Source organism: Monodon monoceros, unplaced genomic scaffold (assembly GCF_005190385.1).
Source record: "Monodon monoceros isolate NGI ecotype Baffin Bay Population unplaced genomic scaffold, NGI_Narwhal_1 Super_Scaffold_16, whole genome shotgun sequence".
NCBI classification, from domain to species: Eukaryota; Metazoa; Chordata; class Mammalia; order Artiodactyla; family Monodontidae; genus Monodon; species Monodon monoceros.
The window spans coordinates 305,764-325,177 of NW_021703772.1; the positions used below are offsets into that span (position 1 = coordinate 305,764).

Sequence of the window (19,414 nt, forward strand, 5' to 3'; positions counted from 1 at the left end):
CGGTGCAACCTTTCTGGCCCCATTTAATGCTTGATGTGAAAATGCACACACGCGCGCTCGCGTACATAATTGCACACTACCCACCTTTTTATTGTTTTAAGTAGATAAGTGTTTTTATTATTAGACTTTAGAGCAGTTTTTGGTTTTCAGAAAAATCGAGAAGCAAATACAGAGTTCTTATACACCCCCTCCACATATACACACGGTTTCCTTTATTATAAACATTTTCCATGGGTGGGGTACATTTATTAAAATTGATGAAGCAATACTGATACATTATTATTAACTAAATTCCATGGTTTACATTACGAATCATTCTGTGTTGTACAATTATGTTAAGTATCCACCATTACAGTATCATACAGGATAGCTGCACTGCCCTAAAAATCGTCTGCTTCTCCTATTCATCCCTCTCCCTGCCCCCGAACCCCTGGCAAATACTGATCTTTTCACTGTCTCTAGTTCTGCATTTTCCAGAATGTCATATAGTTGAAATCATACAGTATGTAGCCCTTTCAGATTGACTTCTTTCACTTAGTAATAGGCATTTTAAGTTTCCTCCGTTCCTTTTCGTGGCTGGATGGCTCATTTCTTCTTATCGCTAAAGAATATTTCATTGTCTATGTGTTCCACAATTTATCCATTCACCTATTATTTAGTTACCTATTTTTGGCCATGCCGCGCAGCACACGGGATCTTAGTTCCCCACCCAGGGATTGAACCCGCACCCCCTTCGGTGGAAGCACAGAGTCTTAACCACTGGACCACCAGGGAAGTCCCTCCATTAACCTACTGAAGACATGTTGGTTGCATCCAAGTTTTGTCAATTATGAATAAAGCTGCTATAATCATTCGTGTTTTGGTTTTCGTGTGGACATTTTTTTAAACTCCTTTGGGTAAATACCAAGAACTGTAATTGCTGGGTCACACTGTAAGAAACTGCCAAACTGGGACTTCCCTGGAGGCACAATGGTTAAGAATCCACCTGCCAATGCAGGGGACACGGGTTCGAGCCCTGGTCCAGGAAGATCCCACATGCCGCGGAGCAACTAAGCCCCTGTGCCACAACTACTGAGCCTGCGCTCTAGGGCCCGCGAGCCACAACTACTGAAGCCTGCTCACCTAGAGCCCATGATCCGCAACAAGAGAAGCCACCGCAATGAGAAGCCCGTGCACCACAACAAAGAGTAGCCCCCGCTTGCCACAACTAGAGAAAAGCCCAAGCATAGCAACAAAGACCCAATGCAGCCAAAAATAAATTATTTTAAAAAAAGAAAGAACCCACCAAACTGTCTTCCAGAATGAGCTGTACTATTTTGCATTTCCACCAGCAATGAATAAGAGTTCCTGTTGCTCCACATCCTTGCCAGCATTTCGTGTTGTCAGTGTTTTGGATTTTGGCCATGCTAATAGACATGTAGAGGTATCTCATTTTATTTCCAATTCCCTAATGACAAGTGATGTTGGGCACCTTTTCACATGCATATTTGCTACCTGTACATCTCTTTGGTGAGGTGTCTGTTCAGATCTTTTGCCCAGTTTTTAAATTGAGCTGTTGGTTTTCTTAATTGGTGTCACACTATCCACTTTTCTACCATTTACATTTTTAACAATACTCTTCACAAATTCTGGCCATGTTTTACTCAATTTTATGTCATTCTGTTTATTCGATATATTTCACAGTGTTAGTGTACCATACTTTAACAGACTCCTAATAGATGAACAATATTTTGATTGTTCCCAATCTTTCATTACCATAAATAGTGCTCTGGTGAACATTTGTTCATACACCTGTATGTATATGTTCCAGTTATCTACTGCTGCATAATAAAATACCTGAAAACTCTGTGGTTTAAAAGAAGCATTTTATTAGAGCTCACAATTTTTGTAGGTCAGGCATTCTAGCAAGGCTCAGTTAGATGATTCTTCTGTTCTGTGTGATACGGTAGAGATCACTGGTGTGGCTGGAAGGCTGCATTCAACTGGTACCAGGGACCAGAGCACCTACACATTGCCTCTCCAGCCCAGTTGTGCTTCTTATGTGGCTGCTCAGGGCTTCTGGAGATTTCCAGGAGGCCCTGGTGGAAGCTGCCAGACTCTTGTGACCTCACCTTGGTCATCCCAGAACATCACCTCACCACATTCCATTGGTTGAGTCTGGGGCCAACCCAGACTCAAGGGGAGGGGAAAGTAGACCCCCACCTCTCAATTGGAGGAGTAGCGCAGTTGTGGCCATCTTAACCTACCACATTGTCTTATTAGTTCTTTTTTTTTTTAATATTTATTTATTTGGCTGCGCTGGTCTTAGTTGCGGCATGCAGGTTCTTTGTTGCAGCGTGCAGGATCTAGTTTCCTGACCAAGGATTGAACCCGGGACCCCTGCATTGGGAGCGTGGAGTCTTAACCACTGCACCACCAGGAAAGTCCCGTCTTATTAGTTCTTCAAGATAGATTCTTAGAAATTGTATTGCTGGCTCAAAGGGCGTGTTCTAAGTGCTGCTATTTCCAAATGCATTGCCCGAGGGGAAGGTTATACTGACACTCCATTGAGTATGTTTCTACTTTTGTTAACCCTAGATCTCACCAGGCTTTATTATCTTTGCTTAACATGATAGGGGAAAAAAAAAACCTCAGTGTTTTGTGTTTCTTTGATTTCAAGTGAGGCTAAACAGATTTTCACACATTTGTTGGCTGTTTGTAGTTCTTCTATCATTTTATGTCCTTTACTGTTATCTATGGGGAAATTGGTCTTCATGCCTTTCATCTAAAAAAAAAATTCTTTATTTTGAAGGGTAGTGGTCTTCCTGTATCATATAATGAAAATAACTCCTCCCAGATATTGATGAATTCTCTTACAAAGACCGTTTTAGAAACTGCAAAAATGAGAGATGATTCCATAACTATTGTCGACTGAAAAAAAACGCACAACCTAAAAGTTGAGAATTCAGCTTTATTTGTCAGACTTTCTGAGCAACTGCTCTGAGGAGGTAAGAGAGGAGCCAGGATCTATGAGTTTTTGCAACAAAAACGGCACAGTCGGAACATCAAAAGAGTACTGTTAATTAAAGAAAACAGACACCTCAAGTTAATGGAGTTAACACTTTTCTATGTATGGGAAAATTCAAGAGTCTGGGCTCACTGAAATCATTCCTCTGATGTACACCTTAACTACCTAGGGCCAGGATCCCGCTTCTCTCCCTCCTGAATCCCCTCAGGGTGCACCATCAGGGGTGTCTGCAGTAGCTGCCGGCTTGACAGCTGCAACATCCTTTGTTTACTGATACGGCAGAGTATTTTTCATCCGTGCTTTTTCTTTCAGTATGTTGCAATACTTTAGATAAATCTTTGATAACAAATTTCAACCTTGGGACTACTGACAGTTTGGGACCAATAAGTCTTTGCTGGTGGGGGGCGCCTCTCCTGTGCTTGTAGGATGGCCAGCAACAACCCTGGCCTCCCCCACTAGCTGCTCTTAGACCCCACCCCAAGCTGTGACAGTCAAAATGTCCCCCAGTCAAGAGCCAGTGCTTTGGGGGAAGGCTAAGCTACCCTAACAAAGAAACCCAACCAAAATCCACTAGCACAGAAGGAATTTTATTTCTTATCTAACAGTCCAGGGGCCAGGCAGCCATGCTCCGCGGGGTTACTCAGGGACCCAGATTCCTTCCAGCGTGGCGTCTGCCCCCAAAGGGCCTCGCCATTGTCTTCATGGTCAAGGGTGGATTGCAAGAAGTTGGGGGGGTTGGGGGAGAGGGAGAATGCTCCGCCCACCGTCTGAAGGGGCACACACCACTGCTGCTCACGTCTCATTGGCAGTAACTTAGCCACCTGGCCCCATCTACCTGCAGGGAGGGCTGAGCGATGGCATCTAACAGGGCAGTGATATGCCCAGCACAGTCTTACTCTTCTGGAAGTAGATGAGTGCTATGGACTGAATATCCCCCCCCCAAAAGTCATAGGCTGAATCCCTAAACCACAATGTGACTGTATTTGAGAGATCATTAAGAGGAAGAGAAACCAGACCTCTCTCTCTCTGTCCACAGCTGTACAGTGTGAAGGCCATGTGAGGACACAGTGAGAAGGTGGCCACCTGCAACCCAGAGGGAGAACATCAACCCTCCTGGCACCGTGAACTTGGACCTCCAGCCTCCAAAACCGTGAGGAAGATGTTCTGCTGTTTAAGCCACTCAGCCTGTGGCGTTTTGCTCTTGCAACCCAGCTAAAACAGGGAGAAAGTCTTTGATGGATAGTAGCAGAGTCTGACCAATTCCTGTGATGGAAGGTGCAATAGGACAGTAAGAGCTATGGGGCCTCTTTTTTAATGCAAAGTCTCAAACTCACAAAAGCAGAGAGGACCTAACAAACTCCACATCCCATCAGCCAGCTTCAGCAATTCCGGCCAGCTTCTGGCCCTTCCCTCGCCCCAAGCACACTCAGGCCCAGCGCCCTATCTGGCATTTCCTCCGTGAAGCAAATGCCCTTGTGCCCGCTACCAGGCCTCCGTGGCAGCGGAGACTCGCACTGCTCAGGGCAGACTGCAGAGACGGTTCTCAGCGTAGCAAGCACAGAGACGCATGCAAGGACTCTCCTGTACCTGCGTCAGGGATGTGAGGTCACGACTGCATGCATGGAGGTGCTGCAGTCACCCTGTGACCACGAGGGACAAGCTATGAGAACTGGTAAGTTGTTGACCCAACATCTGACATCACTGAGTAGCAGAAACAGTTCTTGGCTGCCTAGCTCTGGACTTTGTGTTATGTGAGATGATTAGACATCCTGGTGATTTAAGCCAGTTAGGCTGGCATTCTGGTACCTGCAGTCAAAGGCATGCTGGAAGAGGTGGAAGCAAAATTGCTTCCTGTATCTTAATGAGAAATTTCACTGTACTTGTGCCAGTTTAGCAACTTCTGCCATCAAAAGGGCATCCCCTGCATACAAGGACCCAGCAGCCAGGCTCCCCACATTTCCATGGGTGACCAGGAAGGCTGTGCGGTCACAAGCTGATGTATTGCACGTGTTCCTGCCTGTCTGCCTGGTAAGTTCATCCTACAGATGTGGTACAAGGCTGTCCTGGGACTTGCCCAACCCCAGGAGGGTTCTCTTGTGTACCGTAATCCCTAATCCCTTCATCCTTTTGAAGGCAAGGAGATGAAAATTTCAGAACAAGACTCAATTCAAAGGCAGTGTTAAGTACTAGTGTTTGTATCAACGACCTTTCACTAGGTTGTACCGCAGTAACAAAGGACCCCGAAGTCTCGGTGGACTCGGCATCACAACTGTTTATTTCTTGCTGGTGCCACCTATCAGCTGCAATGGCTGTGGCTTGGCTGTGGCTGTTTGTTCATTCCAGGGTCCAGGGTGAAAAAGCAGCCCTAATCGTGCACATGCTGTTCTCACACTGGCGGCAGGAAGGGGAGGGGTGACCCGCACAACAGCTTTTAAAGTTTCTTCCTGAAAGTCAGCTCTTGCTACTTTACAGATGCCCTGGAAGTCACAGGCCAAACTCAACATCAAGGAAGAAAGCCAACAATTGGGAATGATAGAATCTACCACCCTTCCGGAACCCACAACCAAATCAAGCAACGGTCCATCAGGAAAACGGCAAGCGACCATAGGTGTCTGGGGTCACGGGAAATCAGGGGCTTGAACCAAATGAGGTGGGGGAGGAAAGTCAGGCAAACTGTTGCCACGACCTCAGCCCAAGCACCGAGGTGGACGGTCTAGAGCTCGCGGGGGTCCGCTGCCGTCCCCAGCCCTGGAGAGCCCTCGCCCGTCTCTCGTCTGCAGCAGGGGAGCAGGTGCTTCACGAAGGCTCCCTGGAGAGCAGTCCTGAAGTTCACGGCCACACTTCCGGCTGCCTCCGGATTTCTCCTCGGCAAACTCGAAAGTTCCAGAGGCAGTTCTGGGAAACGCGGCTCCCAGCTTGGCACGGGCCGAACGCTGGTGTCCGCCCCAACCCCCTAGGTTGAGGTCTGACCCCACCGTGACGGTACCTGGGGACAGGCCTCCGGGGCCACGAGGCCCAGAGGGCGGTACCCTTCGACGAGAAGGCGGCCGACGCGGTCTCACCTGGAACCGCCCCTAAGACGACAGCGGCCAACCTCACTGAGCGCTTCCCGGTGCCAGGGCGCGCGCCCTCAAGGTCCCCGCCGTCGGGGAGTCGGCGGCGGGCGGGCCCCGAGGCCGCAGCCCCGAACTTTAGGAGGTGGGACGACCGCCCGCGCCCACAACAGCGGCCCGCGCGGGACAAGGCGCGCCCGGCTTCCGGCCCGGAAGAGGCGGTGCGACCGAGGCCCCGTCGGGCCAGTCGCGCCGCTTCCGCCGGACTAGTCCCAGCCAATCCGGCTCATCCGAGCCAATCCCGGCGCGCGCCGCGGGCGCCGGCCCATTGCAGCCAATGGGAGGTCCGGGCGGCCCGGCTACGCTGGGGGTGGTGGCGGAGGCGGGAAACGCGGCGATGGCGGGCAGGCGCGGCGCTCTCATCGTGCTGGAGGGTGTGGACCGTGCGGGGAAGAGCACGCAGAGCCGCAAGCTGGTGGACGCGCTGTGCGCCGCGGGCCACTGCGCCGAGCTGCTGCGCTTCCCGGGTGGGCGCGGCGGGCGCGGGGTTCCGGGATGCCGGGGGCCGGGGAGGGGACCCAGGGGCCACGGAGGCCTCGCCGGCTCCTGAGGACGAGAAGCGAAGGCCTCCTGCGCTGAACTCGCCCTCGTTTGTCCGCGGGTCGGAGCGCGGGGACCACCCTTGTGGTCCCCGAGCCTCAGTGGGACGCGTCTGTGGTTCTGTTTTTGCGCAGCTGCCCCGCGGCTGATGTGCAGTAAAGTCACGTGTTTAGTGAGTCTTGACACATGTACACCCAGGAAAGCGTCTTCACGACCAAGAGAATGAGTGTATCTGTGACCCCTAAAAGTTTCCAGGTGCTGCTTTGTAATCCAAGTCTCCGTTTTATCTTGGGTTTCCCGCCCCCCGTCCTTGCATGGCTGTTTACCCTGTGAAGGGTTTTGTGTCATATTTTTAATTTTTTAAGGTAAAACATTGATCTTGAAAACCAGGGGTAGGGAGATGGGGGGGATGCTTTTAAAAATTTTCTTGTTTTTTTTTTCTTTTGGCCACACTGTGTGGCATGTGGAACTTCACTGACCAGGGATTGAACCCGTGCCCCCTGCGAGTCTCAACCACCGGGGAAGTCCGAAAGTGCTTTTTTGAATGTTTATCATTTTAATCTTTAAGCCAGCCAGTCTACAAATCTTATACAGTTGATCCTTGAACAACATGGGTTTGAACTGCAGTGGTCCACTTATATGCATATTTTTTTCGATAAACATACAGTACTATGAAGTCCTGGGTTGGTGGAATGCAAAAATGCAGAACCTCAGATGTGGAGGGCCGACTTTGGGAGTTGAATATCCTTTTGGTATCGAGGTAGCTCCTGGTACCAGTTCCTCTTGGTTGGCAGTTCCTTTGCAGTTGCTGCCTCCTACCTGAGTTCCTTCTTCCTAAAGCATTTTTCATCCCAGTGTGTCTGCACACTGCTGCCCTTTCTCAGGAAAAGGTCTGAACCTGTCTAAAGTTGTTGTAAAATAACACTCAAAGTTAGACTTGGGTCAGGGCCTGGAAATTTGGCACAAACTACGAATGTAGATGGAGAGCCTGTCCTCACTTTTGTGTGTTGTTCTCTTTTGTTTTAGAAAGATCAACTGAGATTGGCAAGCTTCTGAGTTCCTACTTGGAAAAGAAAAGCGAGGTGGAAGATCACTCGGTGCACCTGCTGTTCTCTGCGAACCGCTGGGAACACGTGTAAACACCCCTGTCCTTCTGCCGCTCCCCCCTGCTTCTGTGCCTCCCCCCGAGGCTGAATGCGGCTCTTGTTTCTGAGTGGTTGAGAGTCATGCTGGAGGCTGTACCTTTACAAGGTTCTTTAGGTCACAGATCCCAAAGAGCACTAGTTAATGCTTTTTTTTCTTCTCCCCACCCCCCGCTCCCAGCTTTTTGTAATTAATAGACTTTAGGTAGTTTTAGGTACACAGAAAAGAGCCCCCCCCCCATGCCCCCGTCCCTTCCTCCCCGCCCAGAGATGCTTTTATTTATGTCTTTGATGAACCAGTGTTGACACATCATTAAGTGAAGTTGAGTTTATGTTGGGGTGTGCCCTCTCGCGCCCTCTTTTTGACTTACATCATCTTGGTGGATTCCCTCTTCACCCTGCACGACTGTTGACGAAGTGCCTGTGGGGTACGCTCTCAGGTGCTTCTGTTTCCATTTACACACGTATGTAGGTAACACACATGTCATCGGAGGTGTTTTGTTTTAACGTGAATGAATGGGACCCTACCGTACAGATTACCTCACGGCTGGCTTCCTGAGGCCGCCTCCCGATCTGCACTCTTCCTCTTCTCTCCCGTCCCAGCGGCCTGCTCTCCGGAAAGGCTGCCCCACCTTGGACTGAGGGATGCCAGTGGACGGACGTTCAGGTGGTTGTGCCTTGTTCCCTCTCACAGGCAAGCTGGCACTGCTCTCCTCTGGCTTTGGCTTAGCCGGTGGTCTTGTCTGGAAAGGCCTCCCCCTCCGTGTATTAGATGAAAATGAGGGCAGGTTTACAGTCTTTAACACATCTGGAGTTTATTGACATAAATGTTGTGATTTTCGCTTTTTGTGGATTTCTAGAAAAGTAATGTCAGAGCAACTGAAAATGAGAAACAGTTCTGACTCCATTCCCTAATTGCTGTCTGCTTCCAGGACACAGGCCTACAAGTCTCTGGGCCATTTGTTCTGCCACAGCTCCCCCTTCTGATTATTCCAGCCACTGCCATCAGATTAGGTTTGCTGACACTTGGAAGTCCTTGGCTGACAGGTCGGATGCTGGGCAGCGCTGTGGCCCCTAGTACCCCTCAGGTCTCGTGTGCAGGGCGGGCCTGGGAATGGGTGCTCAGTTAACCTAGGCTGTTTTGAGTTCACCCTGGTGCTTGGAGCACTTTCTGAGAGGACTCTGGTTACTTCCTCAGCCCCTGGTTTTCTGCCCTTTTGCTGTGCTGCGTCTTTACCAGGTCAGTTGCTGGTCGTGGAAGTCATCTCCCCTCCCAGCTGCTGCGCGGTTTCCCTGGCACTGATTGCGGTAACAGCCTCCGCTTCCCTCCCCGGCTGTTTGTCAAAACCTACTGATCCTCTAGGGCCATCCAGGAATTAAATTCCTGGAAATGAGCAATGTCTCTTACTTTCCATAGCAATTTAGCAATGTTCTTCTCTACCTGTTTTTAAACTTTTTATTCTGAAATAGTTGCAATCAGTCAGGAAAGCTGCAGCAAGAATCCCCGGGTGCCCTTCCCCAGGCTTCACCGGTTAGTAACATTTTGCCACATTTGCTTTACCATTTGCTCACTCTTTTTAAAAATCAAGGGCTATTTTATGAAATGCTGGGTTTACCTGATGTTTCCTCACGAGTAGATTTGGGTTTGCATTTTTGGTAGGAAAACCCCAGAAGTGACATTGGGTCCTCTTGAGGGCATCGTGGCGGGATGCGAGGCCACTTGGGTTTCCCCTGATTAGTGAGGGGGCTGCTGGCCAGGCTCTTCCACTAAGTGACTCTCTTTCCTGTTGTAAATAGTCAAAAGGGGAACTCATAAAACCAAAAATACCCCTTTCTATGAAACTCACCTCCTAGTTTGTGTTGGTTAGTCATCCTGCTGGAGTCTGTTATTGTGATTTTCTGATTCTGTCACTTCTGCAACACTGATCAGCTGGCATTCTGTGTAAGGAAGAGCTTTCCTGCCTTCCGCGTCCGTCCATCCGTCCGTCCATCATCAGTGGGTCATAAGCGCTACTGTTAGTCGTTTCGCTGTTCAGATTGTCCCAGCCTCGGCCTGTGGGAACCCATTCAGGCTGGCTCCTTCGTCCCTTGGACGTGTTTCTGGCCTGACAAGGTATTGCGGCTTTCCGTGCCTCCTGCTTTAGCCGGGGCCAGCTGTTCTCTGCTCTTTGTGGAGGGTGGACTTCAGAGACCGACATCTGCTCAGCTTCTGCACGTGTTCACGTCCCCTGCATCTGTCTGACCCCTGCCATCTCATCCAGCACCCGGGCTCATCTGCCCCATCCTGCCCTCCACGGGCTGGTCTTAGGATCACTGCCCCCACCTACGTAAAGCCTGCCTGGGGCTCACGGGTGGTTGCAGCTCTGTCGTTAGAACGGGGGCACACGGTGCTGTGTCCAAACATCTCAGGCACGCCTTTGCCCTTCCACTGTGTTCATTTGGGATACGGGTAGGTTCATTTGACTTTGTATACAATTTTAGGTTTTTCTTTTTTTTCCCCATTCTTGTTGATTTCCGTTTTCGAATATGTAAAACATGAAATGGTTCTAAGAGTCAGAATCATACAGAAAGGTCACTGCCCTGCCCATCCCCTTTCCATCCAAGCCCTGCCTTCCCCTGTCGGTAAGCAGGCGCATTCACTTCTAAACAAAGTCAGCAGATGCCTGTTGTCTTGACTCACCTTCTGTCTGATATAAAGGCAGCCACCTGTGTGCCCAGTGTGCTTTGCTTTGTTAGCAACGTGTCAGGAGGGTGTTTATGGGGCATCTTTCTCGCTCTCAGTACAGTTGCACCTTCTGTGCTCATGCCATATTCTACCAGTGTTCTGTTCACAAGATTAGGTAGTTTTAAGTGTTGATAATTTGCACTTAGGAATGACGCTGTGATGGGAATGGCGTCTCACTGTTGGAGGTGCCCCCCCGCTGTGCTGTTCTGCGAGCTTCTCACCGTAACTCTTTTGTTCCCCAAAGTGCAAGCAGTGCTTCTGGCCCATGCCAAGCCTCTGCACCCATCCTGCTAAGGTCTTGGGGCCGGAGGGTGGTGGGGACCTGCTGCCTCCTGCCGGAGGGTGTCCTGGCTCCCAGGTGGATGCAGGAGCATCCTTCATCACCTCCGGGCCACGTCCAGCCTTCCCTCCCGTTGGCCTGGCCCCTCCTCTCCCCGCAGGGCCTGGCCCTTCCACTCCCGGACAGCCGAGCTGCCTCTGGACAGCTGCCGACGCCAGTTGTATTTATCCCCTTTAGTGGAGTTGTCTTTTCGTGCTGGGCTTTGCTGGGAGTGAAGATTCAGAGCCTTGGGGGATGAAAGTCAGGCTACAGATTGCTGCCCGCGTGTGATCCCTTCATCATGTTGGCTTCTGAATTGAATTGTGTCCTCAGGGTGATTTGAGCATGAGACTTCAGGGCCTATGAAGCCAGGACCATGGCTCACAGGCATCCTCTTTTTTGTAGGCCGCTAATTAAGGAGAAGCTGAGCCAGGGCATCACCCTGGTCGTGGACAGGTACGCCTTTTCTGGGGTCGCCTTCACCAGCGCCAAGGAGGTGAGTGCAGCTCCGGCCCCAGCGCGTGGTTTGTGCCTGGTGTGGACTCAGTGTGGTCCCCATGGGCACAGAGCAGTCGCAGCACGAGTCTCTTCATGTCACTGCCTCTAGGGCTTTGAGATCCCCGTGTTCGCCAGGTCAATTTGGTCTTTATCGACAAGAAGAGAAACCTTTTTTGTAGCTACAGGTTGTTTCATAGATACAACTGCATTTTTCATTTGGCCGACACATTTCACATCATACATTTACACATATGGTCCATCGGCAGACCTGTTTCATCCAGCGTCTTGTTTGCGGAAAAGACGGTGAGAGTGTCTGGGGTGCTTTCGTGCTGTGTTCCTGACCCCCTGTTCCAGGGAGCTGCTGTTTCACAGGCATAATGGCAGTGACTACACTGCCCTTTTTTCCTGCTTTTTATTTTAAAATTTTCAAACATATACCAGCAGAGAAAATAAGCCACCCAGCACCGTCACCTGCCTCAGAAGCTTCTGGTCTCTGTGACCCCCAGACACATCATTAGTCCCTTCATAAACATTTCGGTGCACATCCCCAAAGCAGCTTTTCAGAAACCTCGTCTCACCCATTCCAGAGTGTCATCATTCAGTCAGTGTGCAGAGTTCCCAGTGCCCTCAGGAGCCGTTTGATCCGTCTTGTGTTTTTACAGTTCGATTGAATCGGAATCCAGCCAGTTAAGGTCCATTCTTGAAATGTCTCTTGAATCTCTCGATACATAGGTTCCTGCATCTCTTTTCTTCCTTCCGCTAAAATTTTTGAATTTTTTTATTTTTCCAAGTCGCCTATCAAGAGGCACGGCGTGCCTGGTTATCTCCTTTTTGTGGTAACCGTCTTTGATCGTGGCTAATGCACGAAAGGCTGCAAAATGACAGCCTTCTAACCCTGCCAGTCTTCCCGCACGAGCTAGCTGGGTCCTCCTTTAGGGCAGTCCCCCGAGGTACCGGCCACACAGCTCCATCTGTGAAAAGCACGCAGGCTCGGGCAAGGCTGACGGGCTCCCTTCTCCAGTCAGGGTGTCCCGTCAGCACAAGGCTCTGAGCCCACAGCTCGGTTCTAACCCTTTTAAATCTTCAGAGCTGTGTGGCTCTCTCTTCCTCTAGAAGTGGGGACACTATTTTTAGAGTTGCGAGGATGAATGAGAGGGGACATGCAGGAGACAGCACACGGGGCGCTGGCAAGCGTCTCCAGGATTGGGGTCTTCCCCTCTCTGTAGAAGGGAGTGATGCCCTGGCTCGTCTGCTGCCACTGCTTAGCCAGAGGGTGTGGGACGCACGCATGATGCCCTCGGTCCCGGGCCCTGAGTGACGCGTCCTGGGCCCCGGGGTGTTCTGTCCACTATGAACGTATTCACATGTCAAAACACAGGAAGGTGATGTGAGAGAAAGCAAAACGCTGGAGACCTAAAGGACAGAGCTGCTGCTGTGTAAGAACTCTCCCTTCAAACGTCAGCTCACTTTTCCCCCTTTTCGATGAATTTTGAAACCAGGAATGAGACCGCATTAAGCTGGCTCCGTAACGGTTGGGTTCTTCGTCTCCAGAATTTCTCCCTGGACTGGTGCAAGCAGCCAGATGTGGGCCTCCCCAAACCGGACCTGGTTGTGTTCCTGCAGCTGCAGCTGGCAGAGGCCGCCGCGAGGGGCGAGTTCGGCCGTGAACGCTATGAGAGCAGCCCTTTCCAGCAGCGCGCCCTGCAGTGCTTCCAGCAGCTCCTGGGAGACTCCAGTCTGCCCTGGAAGGTGGGCGCGGTGCCTGGGCCCTCCTGCGGGCAGCACTTTCTGGTCCTGGGGTTGGTGCAGGACGTGGGTCGGTGCCCTGATGCTGGCCCAGGGCAGGGCCGCACGGGCAGCGGCTCCAGAGCAGGCGTCCTGCGCGGGGGACCCTGTGCCGAGCCGGCCGTCCAGCGGGCTCCCGTCCCCTGCTGGACATCAGCTGTGCGAGGCCAGCACCCAGAACGCCGAGTCCGTGGGTGTCAGGCAGCGGCACTTTAGCTCCCGTGTAACCGGGTCAAGCGTGGGGCCTTCGTTGACTCCAGGCGCCAGGCGGCCCACACCCACCACAGCTGCCACCTCCCTGCTCTCCGTCCCCGCGGCCTGGCGCCCGCCCACCTCAGGGCACGTGACCCGGCGCCCCGGTCCATCCTCCCTGCACGTGCCCACCTGGCACGGCCGCTGCTCCTCTTACTGCTGGCAGTGTCCTCGCCACTCGGGCAGGTCCCAGGGTTTGGGTTCTCAGTTCTGGCACCTCGTGCTTCTCCCTCGCCCTCCAGCTGTGCCTCCCCGCTGTCCTGCTCTGGCTGGTGCTGGTTTGTGGCCAGGGCCGGGGATCCTCTGTGTGCAGGTCCGAAGTACACCCTTGACCTTTCTGTTTGTCTCCTGTGTGCTTGGGGGTGGAAGGAAGGGCGTGTCTTTCCCCAGATGGAGGCTGCAGCGCAGTGCCTCAGATCCCTGTCATCTCTCTGCTGGCTGGTTCTATCAGCTACTGAATTCCAGAGTTTTCCTCTGGTTCTTCTTTTTTTTTTGGCTGTGCCACGCGGCCTGTGTGTGGGATTAGTTCCCCGACCAGGGATCGAACCCCTGCCCCATGCATTGAGAGCACTGGACCGCCAGGGAAGTCCCTCTCTGGTTTTTTTTAACTAGTTCTACATGGTGTGAGTTCCTCTTGATTTATACTACATTTCAGCACCTGCTAGGAACACGACAAGACTTCACAGCATCAGGAACGTGAAAGGGGAAGGCCAGCGGCGCTCTCCTCTCCTTCCTGCACTGACTGTTCGTCTTGTCTCGTTTCCCGCAGCTTTAAGAACTTCCTTTAATGTTCCTGTAGGGCAGGTCTCCTGGCATAGCATTCTCAGCTTTTGTTTATCTGAAAATTTATTTTTCTTAGTATTTTTCAAATTTTTAAAGCAGTCACAAACTTACAGGAAAGTTGTAAGTACGATACAAGGAACTCTTCCCCAGGACCATTTGAGAATAAATTAGTGCCTGACACCCCCTCCCTGTCAAAATGGGGCCAGTCACATGGATCTGCTCCTACTGCCTGACCCCCCGGTCCCACTAGTGACCCTTGTAACAGGACGTGGTTCACAGGCACACCTCTCTGGCCTCCAGCCTGTGACTTTCTCAACCTTGACTTTTTTGAAGGTCGCAACAGTCGCTTTGTAGCCGAACCTCAGATTGACTTTGTGATTGGATCAGGTCGTGTGTCCTTGGTGGGCTGTTGCTGCCCCGTCACGGGCTGCGCACCCTTGGTGTGTCGCGCTCCAGCGATGCTCCCCTTGAGCTCTGGGTTAAGCGGTTCACGGTGAAGTCACTCCGCGTCCCGCTGTGAGGTGGTGCTTTGAAACCATGTAAAAACCTCGCTGCTCATAGACTTCCAGTTCGTTTATATGTTTACACTTGCACGGACTCACGTTTGTACCGCGTACTCACCAGCAACCTGTTTTCCTCGCAATTGGAGGTGCAGGTTGGCCCAGGTCTGGCCCCTGGGTGACCCCCACCCCAGCCCCGGGTCCTTCTGATCAGTTCCCCTCACTTCCGGCCCTTCCCGGTCCCGGCCCATTACGATCGACCTCTGGGCTCACCCTGTGCTGTCCCGGCCCAGCGTCCCGAGGTGTCCCTGGTTCCATTTTATGGAGGAAGAGATAGAGGCGGTTATCTGGGCCCCCAGAGGACGAGGGGTGTCCACGTACGCGTCCACACGGGAGGTGCCACGCATCGCCAGCTGCCTGGGATGGTTCTGTGCCAGAGCTCTGCAGCTGGGCTGTGGCTGGCAAGGTGACCTTCAGGCGGGGCCGGGGGGCCCGTGGGGAGGCGGTATCGCTCCTCATAGACTTTGTGCCGCGGTTACAGCTGTCTGAGCATGTCTACACCCTGGAGCTTTCCAGAGTTTGCTGCCCCAGAGGCTGCCTAGAGGCTCTTAGTGCCCAGAGCTGAGCCTTGGCTGAGGAGGGGGCTCCCAGGCACGCCTTCCCTCATGTGGCCCGGTATGTGTCCCTCCCTCCGGTGGAGAGTCGCTCCTCTCGTGGGCTGGCCCCCCGGTGACCGAAGAAGGTCCTTGTGTCAGTAAGGTGGGGCAGCCAGCTATCGGGATGAAGCCCATCGTACCAGGGAGAGGAGTCGGACCCAAGTTGGGCTCCCGGCAGAACCTGCGGTACAGGCAGGTCCGGGCGCGGCCGTGGAGGGGCGGGAGTGGGCGCTGCCCTCGCCACCTCTGCTGGCGGCACCGGGGTCCCCTGGAGGTGAGCGTCTGACCGGGGCTGCAGCTGGGGGGCCAGGCGGCTCGGTCCCAAGGGCCCATCCAGCTCACTGTCCCTAGGCGAGGCCAGGGCCGGGGGTCAAGGACCCCAGAGGAGCGGAAGCTGTGCCCTCCGGAAGCTGCCCCACCCGCTGAGAACATTAACCTGTCTCTCCCCCCTGCCCCGGCCCAGACAGTCGACGCCTCCAGGAGCATCGAGGATGTCCACCGGGAAATCCGCGTGCTGTCTGAGGGTGCCATCCGGGCCGCTGCACACAGGCCGCTGGGGCAGCTGTGGACCTAGAGGGACAGGACCCCCGTCTGCCGCAAGGCAGGAGACGCGTGTGCAGTTTCCAGGGGGGCGAAGCGGGACTCCCCAGGGAGTGGCCTGCGGGGAAGCCTCTCCTGCCCTCACCTGTGCCCCGAAGATACTAATAAATTAGTTATTGTGTTTTGCTTACTGAAGTTTCACAATGACTGTGTCCAGGCAGTTCCATCAGGGTCGCTGATCTCGTGGACGTCTTCAGACACCAGTCAAGATGAAATGAAAACAGTTGTGGGCAGCCCCGGGCCCAGCAGGCATCAGCCGTGCCTGGGCTCTGAGCGCCAGCCTGACGTGCCAACCTCACAAGGCCTGACCAGTCTGTGTCCGAGTGGCAGCGTCTGTGTCTCTGAGCACGCCCAGTGCTCGCTTTGCTGTTCCCTCTGTTAAGGTCTGAAATGCAGGTGGCCCTGCAGTGGGCGGTGGGCAGAGCCCCTGTCTGCAAAGCACCACAGGTCTCAGCGCCCTTCTGTGCGTGCCAGGAGACCGCATTCCGAGCAGAAGAGGATGTGACAGTTTAAAGTGTCACAAGACAGTCTGACTAGGGCTTGGGAAAAACCCGCATGTGGCCAAGCGGGTTCCAGGTCAGCGGTGGCGCCCGCTCCCCGCACTGGGCAGGGTCCCTTCTCATCCAGGTTGAATAGATGTGGCTGCCCATCCACAGGTGCTTGGCAGGTGGGGGCAGTCTAGCCCTCAAGGGAGGACAGAGGACACAAGCGCTGGGGGTGGCTGGAGCTGTGCACTCGGATGGCTGTGCTGTCAGTTCACAGCGGGTCCTGCCTGCTGATGGCACCAGGCTGGCCTCGGGCGCCTGTCCGTCTGAAGGGCCTGGCTGTGTCCACCCCGACGTGCAGCATGCACTCGAGGTCAGAACTCGAGGCCCGTGACCCAGTGACAGAAACAGTTGGGAACCACTCGCAGAGTCAGACCACTTGTTCTGCAGTCCCAGGGTCACCCGCGGGCGTGGCCTGGCAACCCTCCCATCTACCTGCCTTTTGATCTTTCACATGACCAAGGCCACGTCCTAGGTGAAGAAAACGAAACGTGGGGCGGGGGTCTTGAGAGTACCGGGCCGTCAGGGAGGCTGCGTCGGCTGTGGGCCTGGGTGGGATGCCCGGAGCACGCTTGGGCGGGCCCCTGAGCGGGAGCTGGGCACCAGACGAGAGCTCTCTGTCCCAGGCCAGGAGCAGGGCCACGGAGGCCCCAGCGCAGACCCTCTCAGGGCTCGGCCGTGCAGGCGGCGGGGGCAGGCCGGAGCCCAGGGGAGGAGGGGCCAGAGCTGAGTGGGGCCCACGGGCAGCTGGATGGTGTGAAGACAGAAATGGCCCCGGAGACCACAAAATTAACGGGCCGCTGAAACTTTCTTCAGTAAGCCCAGCACGGGTTTTAAAACATCTTGCCAGGGCTTCCCTGGTGGCGCAGTGGTTGAGAGTCCGCCTGCCGATGCAGGGGACACGGGTTCGTGCCCCGGTCCGGGAAGATCCCACAGGTCGCCGAGTGGCTGGGCCCATGAACCATGGCCGCTGGGCCTGTGGGTCCGGAGCCTGTGCTCCGCAACGGGAGAGGCCACAACAGTGAGAGGCCCGCATACCGCAAAAAAAAAAAAATCTTACCAGGGCCACGGCAGCCGGCACCGCCGACGGGGCTGCGTGTCCTGAGGCGCCCTGACCCTCTGGCCTCCCCTAAAGAAGCCTGTTGGGCCCCGTGGCCGGCAGAATGACGGCCCCCAGAGACATCCTCGTCCTGACCCCCGGAACCTGTGAGTAGGGCGCCCACCTGGCCAAAGGAACCAGGAGGTGGGAGGCCACCCTGGATCGCCCGGGAGGCGGGAGGGGCCTGGTCAGAGGAGACGATGCCAGCTCTGCAAGGGGGGCAGGAGTTGATCCAGGGGACGCGGGGGCTCCTAGGAGCCGGAAAGGACAGGTAGCCAGTTCCCTGGGACACAGCCCTGTTGACCTCTGCCCGCCAGGGCCCTGAGAGGTAAGTGTTGTCTCGGGCCCCTGCGTGTGGAGGGCGTCACAGCTCAAGAAGCCAACGTGGCCATTTCTGGAGGCCAGGACTCAGGTTCTGAGCCATGGCGCTTCCTGCTCTCCTCTGGCCTTGGTCCCCTTGCACCCTAACTGGAGGGTGGGTGGGCAGGCGGAAGCGGTGAGCCGAGTGGGCTGGGGTCGCTCCGACTGTCCCACCAGGACTTCCCGGGCAGGGCGAGAGGCCCTTGTTCACATCCTTGGTGACCCGCTCGGGGGTGACCGGCTGAGGCACGGGGCGCCTACAGGGACGCTGCCCAGGGAGCCAACACGCCACCCGGCACCGCAGTTGCTCCCTCCCCGTCTATGAAAGAAGGGCGTCTTCCCAAAATCAGGCTCCCCTGCATTTTTTTTTTTTTTTTGCGGTACACGGGCCTCTCACTGTTGTGGCCTCTCCCGTTGCGGAGCACAGGCTCCAGACGCGCAGGCTCAGCGGCCATGGCTCACGGGCCCAGCCACTCCGTGGCATGTGGGATCTTCCCGGACCGGGGCACGAACCCATGTCCCCTGCATCGGCAGGTGGACTCTCAACCACTGCGCCACCAGGGAAGCCCCTCCCCTGCATTTTTTGCTTTCAACGCAAACCACACGAGTCAGAGAGAGTCGAGAGTCAGCGTCGCGGAACCAGGTCCAAATAGGAGGGTGCCGCTCGCTCAGGTCTGGCAACGAACGAGCTCAGCACGTCCATCCACCAAGTCCTTCCTCAGAACCCTCGTGAGCTTAGAAAACCCTTGTTCTCGTTCTTACCATGTCCAACTACAGCTCCGAAAAATTCTCCGAGAAAATCAAGACACAGACGAACCTTGTTTTCTATTGAAACTGTTATTTGCCATTAAGAATCGCGCACTGTACGGCTAAGAGTGAGCGCTCCTCAGTAATCCTCTCCCGACACACGCGAGACACAGCCCCCGCTGCTCAGGGTGGCCCCCACCTCCGCCGTCCGTGCCGCCAGCAGCGGCGCAGCAGAAGGAATGGAAACCTTCTCACCCAACTCGACCTGAAGGATGACGGGGGGATGAGGGGGAGAGAGAATGGGAGACGGAGGGAAGCACTCACGTTGGCAACACCTGGGGGGCCGGGATGCCCTCTGCTCGCTCGCTGGGCCGGTGGGGGCTCCGCAAGGAAGGCCCCCGGGGAGAAGGCTGCCACCTCCTGGGCTCCCAAACCCCCGCCTGCGCTCCCTGGTGAGACGAAAGCCACTGCATGCGGCGGTGCCCGGGGCCCAGAACACAGGTTGAATGAAGGAGGCGGGTGCTGGCGTCCGTCCAGAAGGTCTCCAGCGGGCACGAGGGGCAGAGGCACAAAGCTGAGGTTTGACCCTCCGGCCCCAAACCATCCGAAGCCTCGCTGACCGGGAGGTGGAGGAAGGCCCCGGGGATGCTGGAGCGACAGGCAAGCAGCAGCTCGGGGGCCCCACGGCCTCACCTGCGGCTCTGGCGGCGCGTCTGTCCTGGTGCCACCTGCACGGCGACGTC

The 19,414-nt window shown here is 54.5% G+C and overlaps 1 protein-coding gene across 15 annotated transcripts; it reads left to right on the plus strand.

Annotated features, from left to right (window-relative positions):
* The first annotated feature begins 6,435 nt into the window (after positions 1-6,435).
* Positions 6,436-16,050, plus strand: DTYMK (deoxythymidylate kinase). Of its 15 annotated transcripts, none has more exons than XM_029226025.1 (5): positions 6,436-6,587; positions 7,687-7,795; positions 11,252-11,342; positions 12,896-13,093; positions 15,784-16,043. In XM_029226025.1, the coding sequence occupies exons 1-5, from the start codon at positions 6,458-6,460 to the stop codon at positions 15,892-15,894; spliced, it is 639 nt and encodes a 212-aa protein (XP_029081858.1). In that variant the 5' UTR covers positions 6,436-6,457; the 3' UTR covers positions 15,895-16,043. The 15 variants fall into 15 exon arrangements, with proteins under 15 accessions (XP_029081858.1, XP_029081851.1, XP_029081853.1 ...); XM_029226018.1 differs by having other exon boundaries at positions 6,445-6,587; positions 15,788-16,050; XM_029226020.1 differs by having other exon boundaries at positions 6,450-6,587; positions 12,968-13,093; positions 15,788-16,050.
* The last annotated feature ends 3,364 nt before the right edge of the window (positions 16,051-19,414 follow it).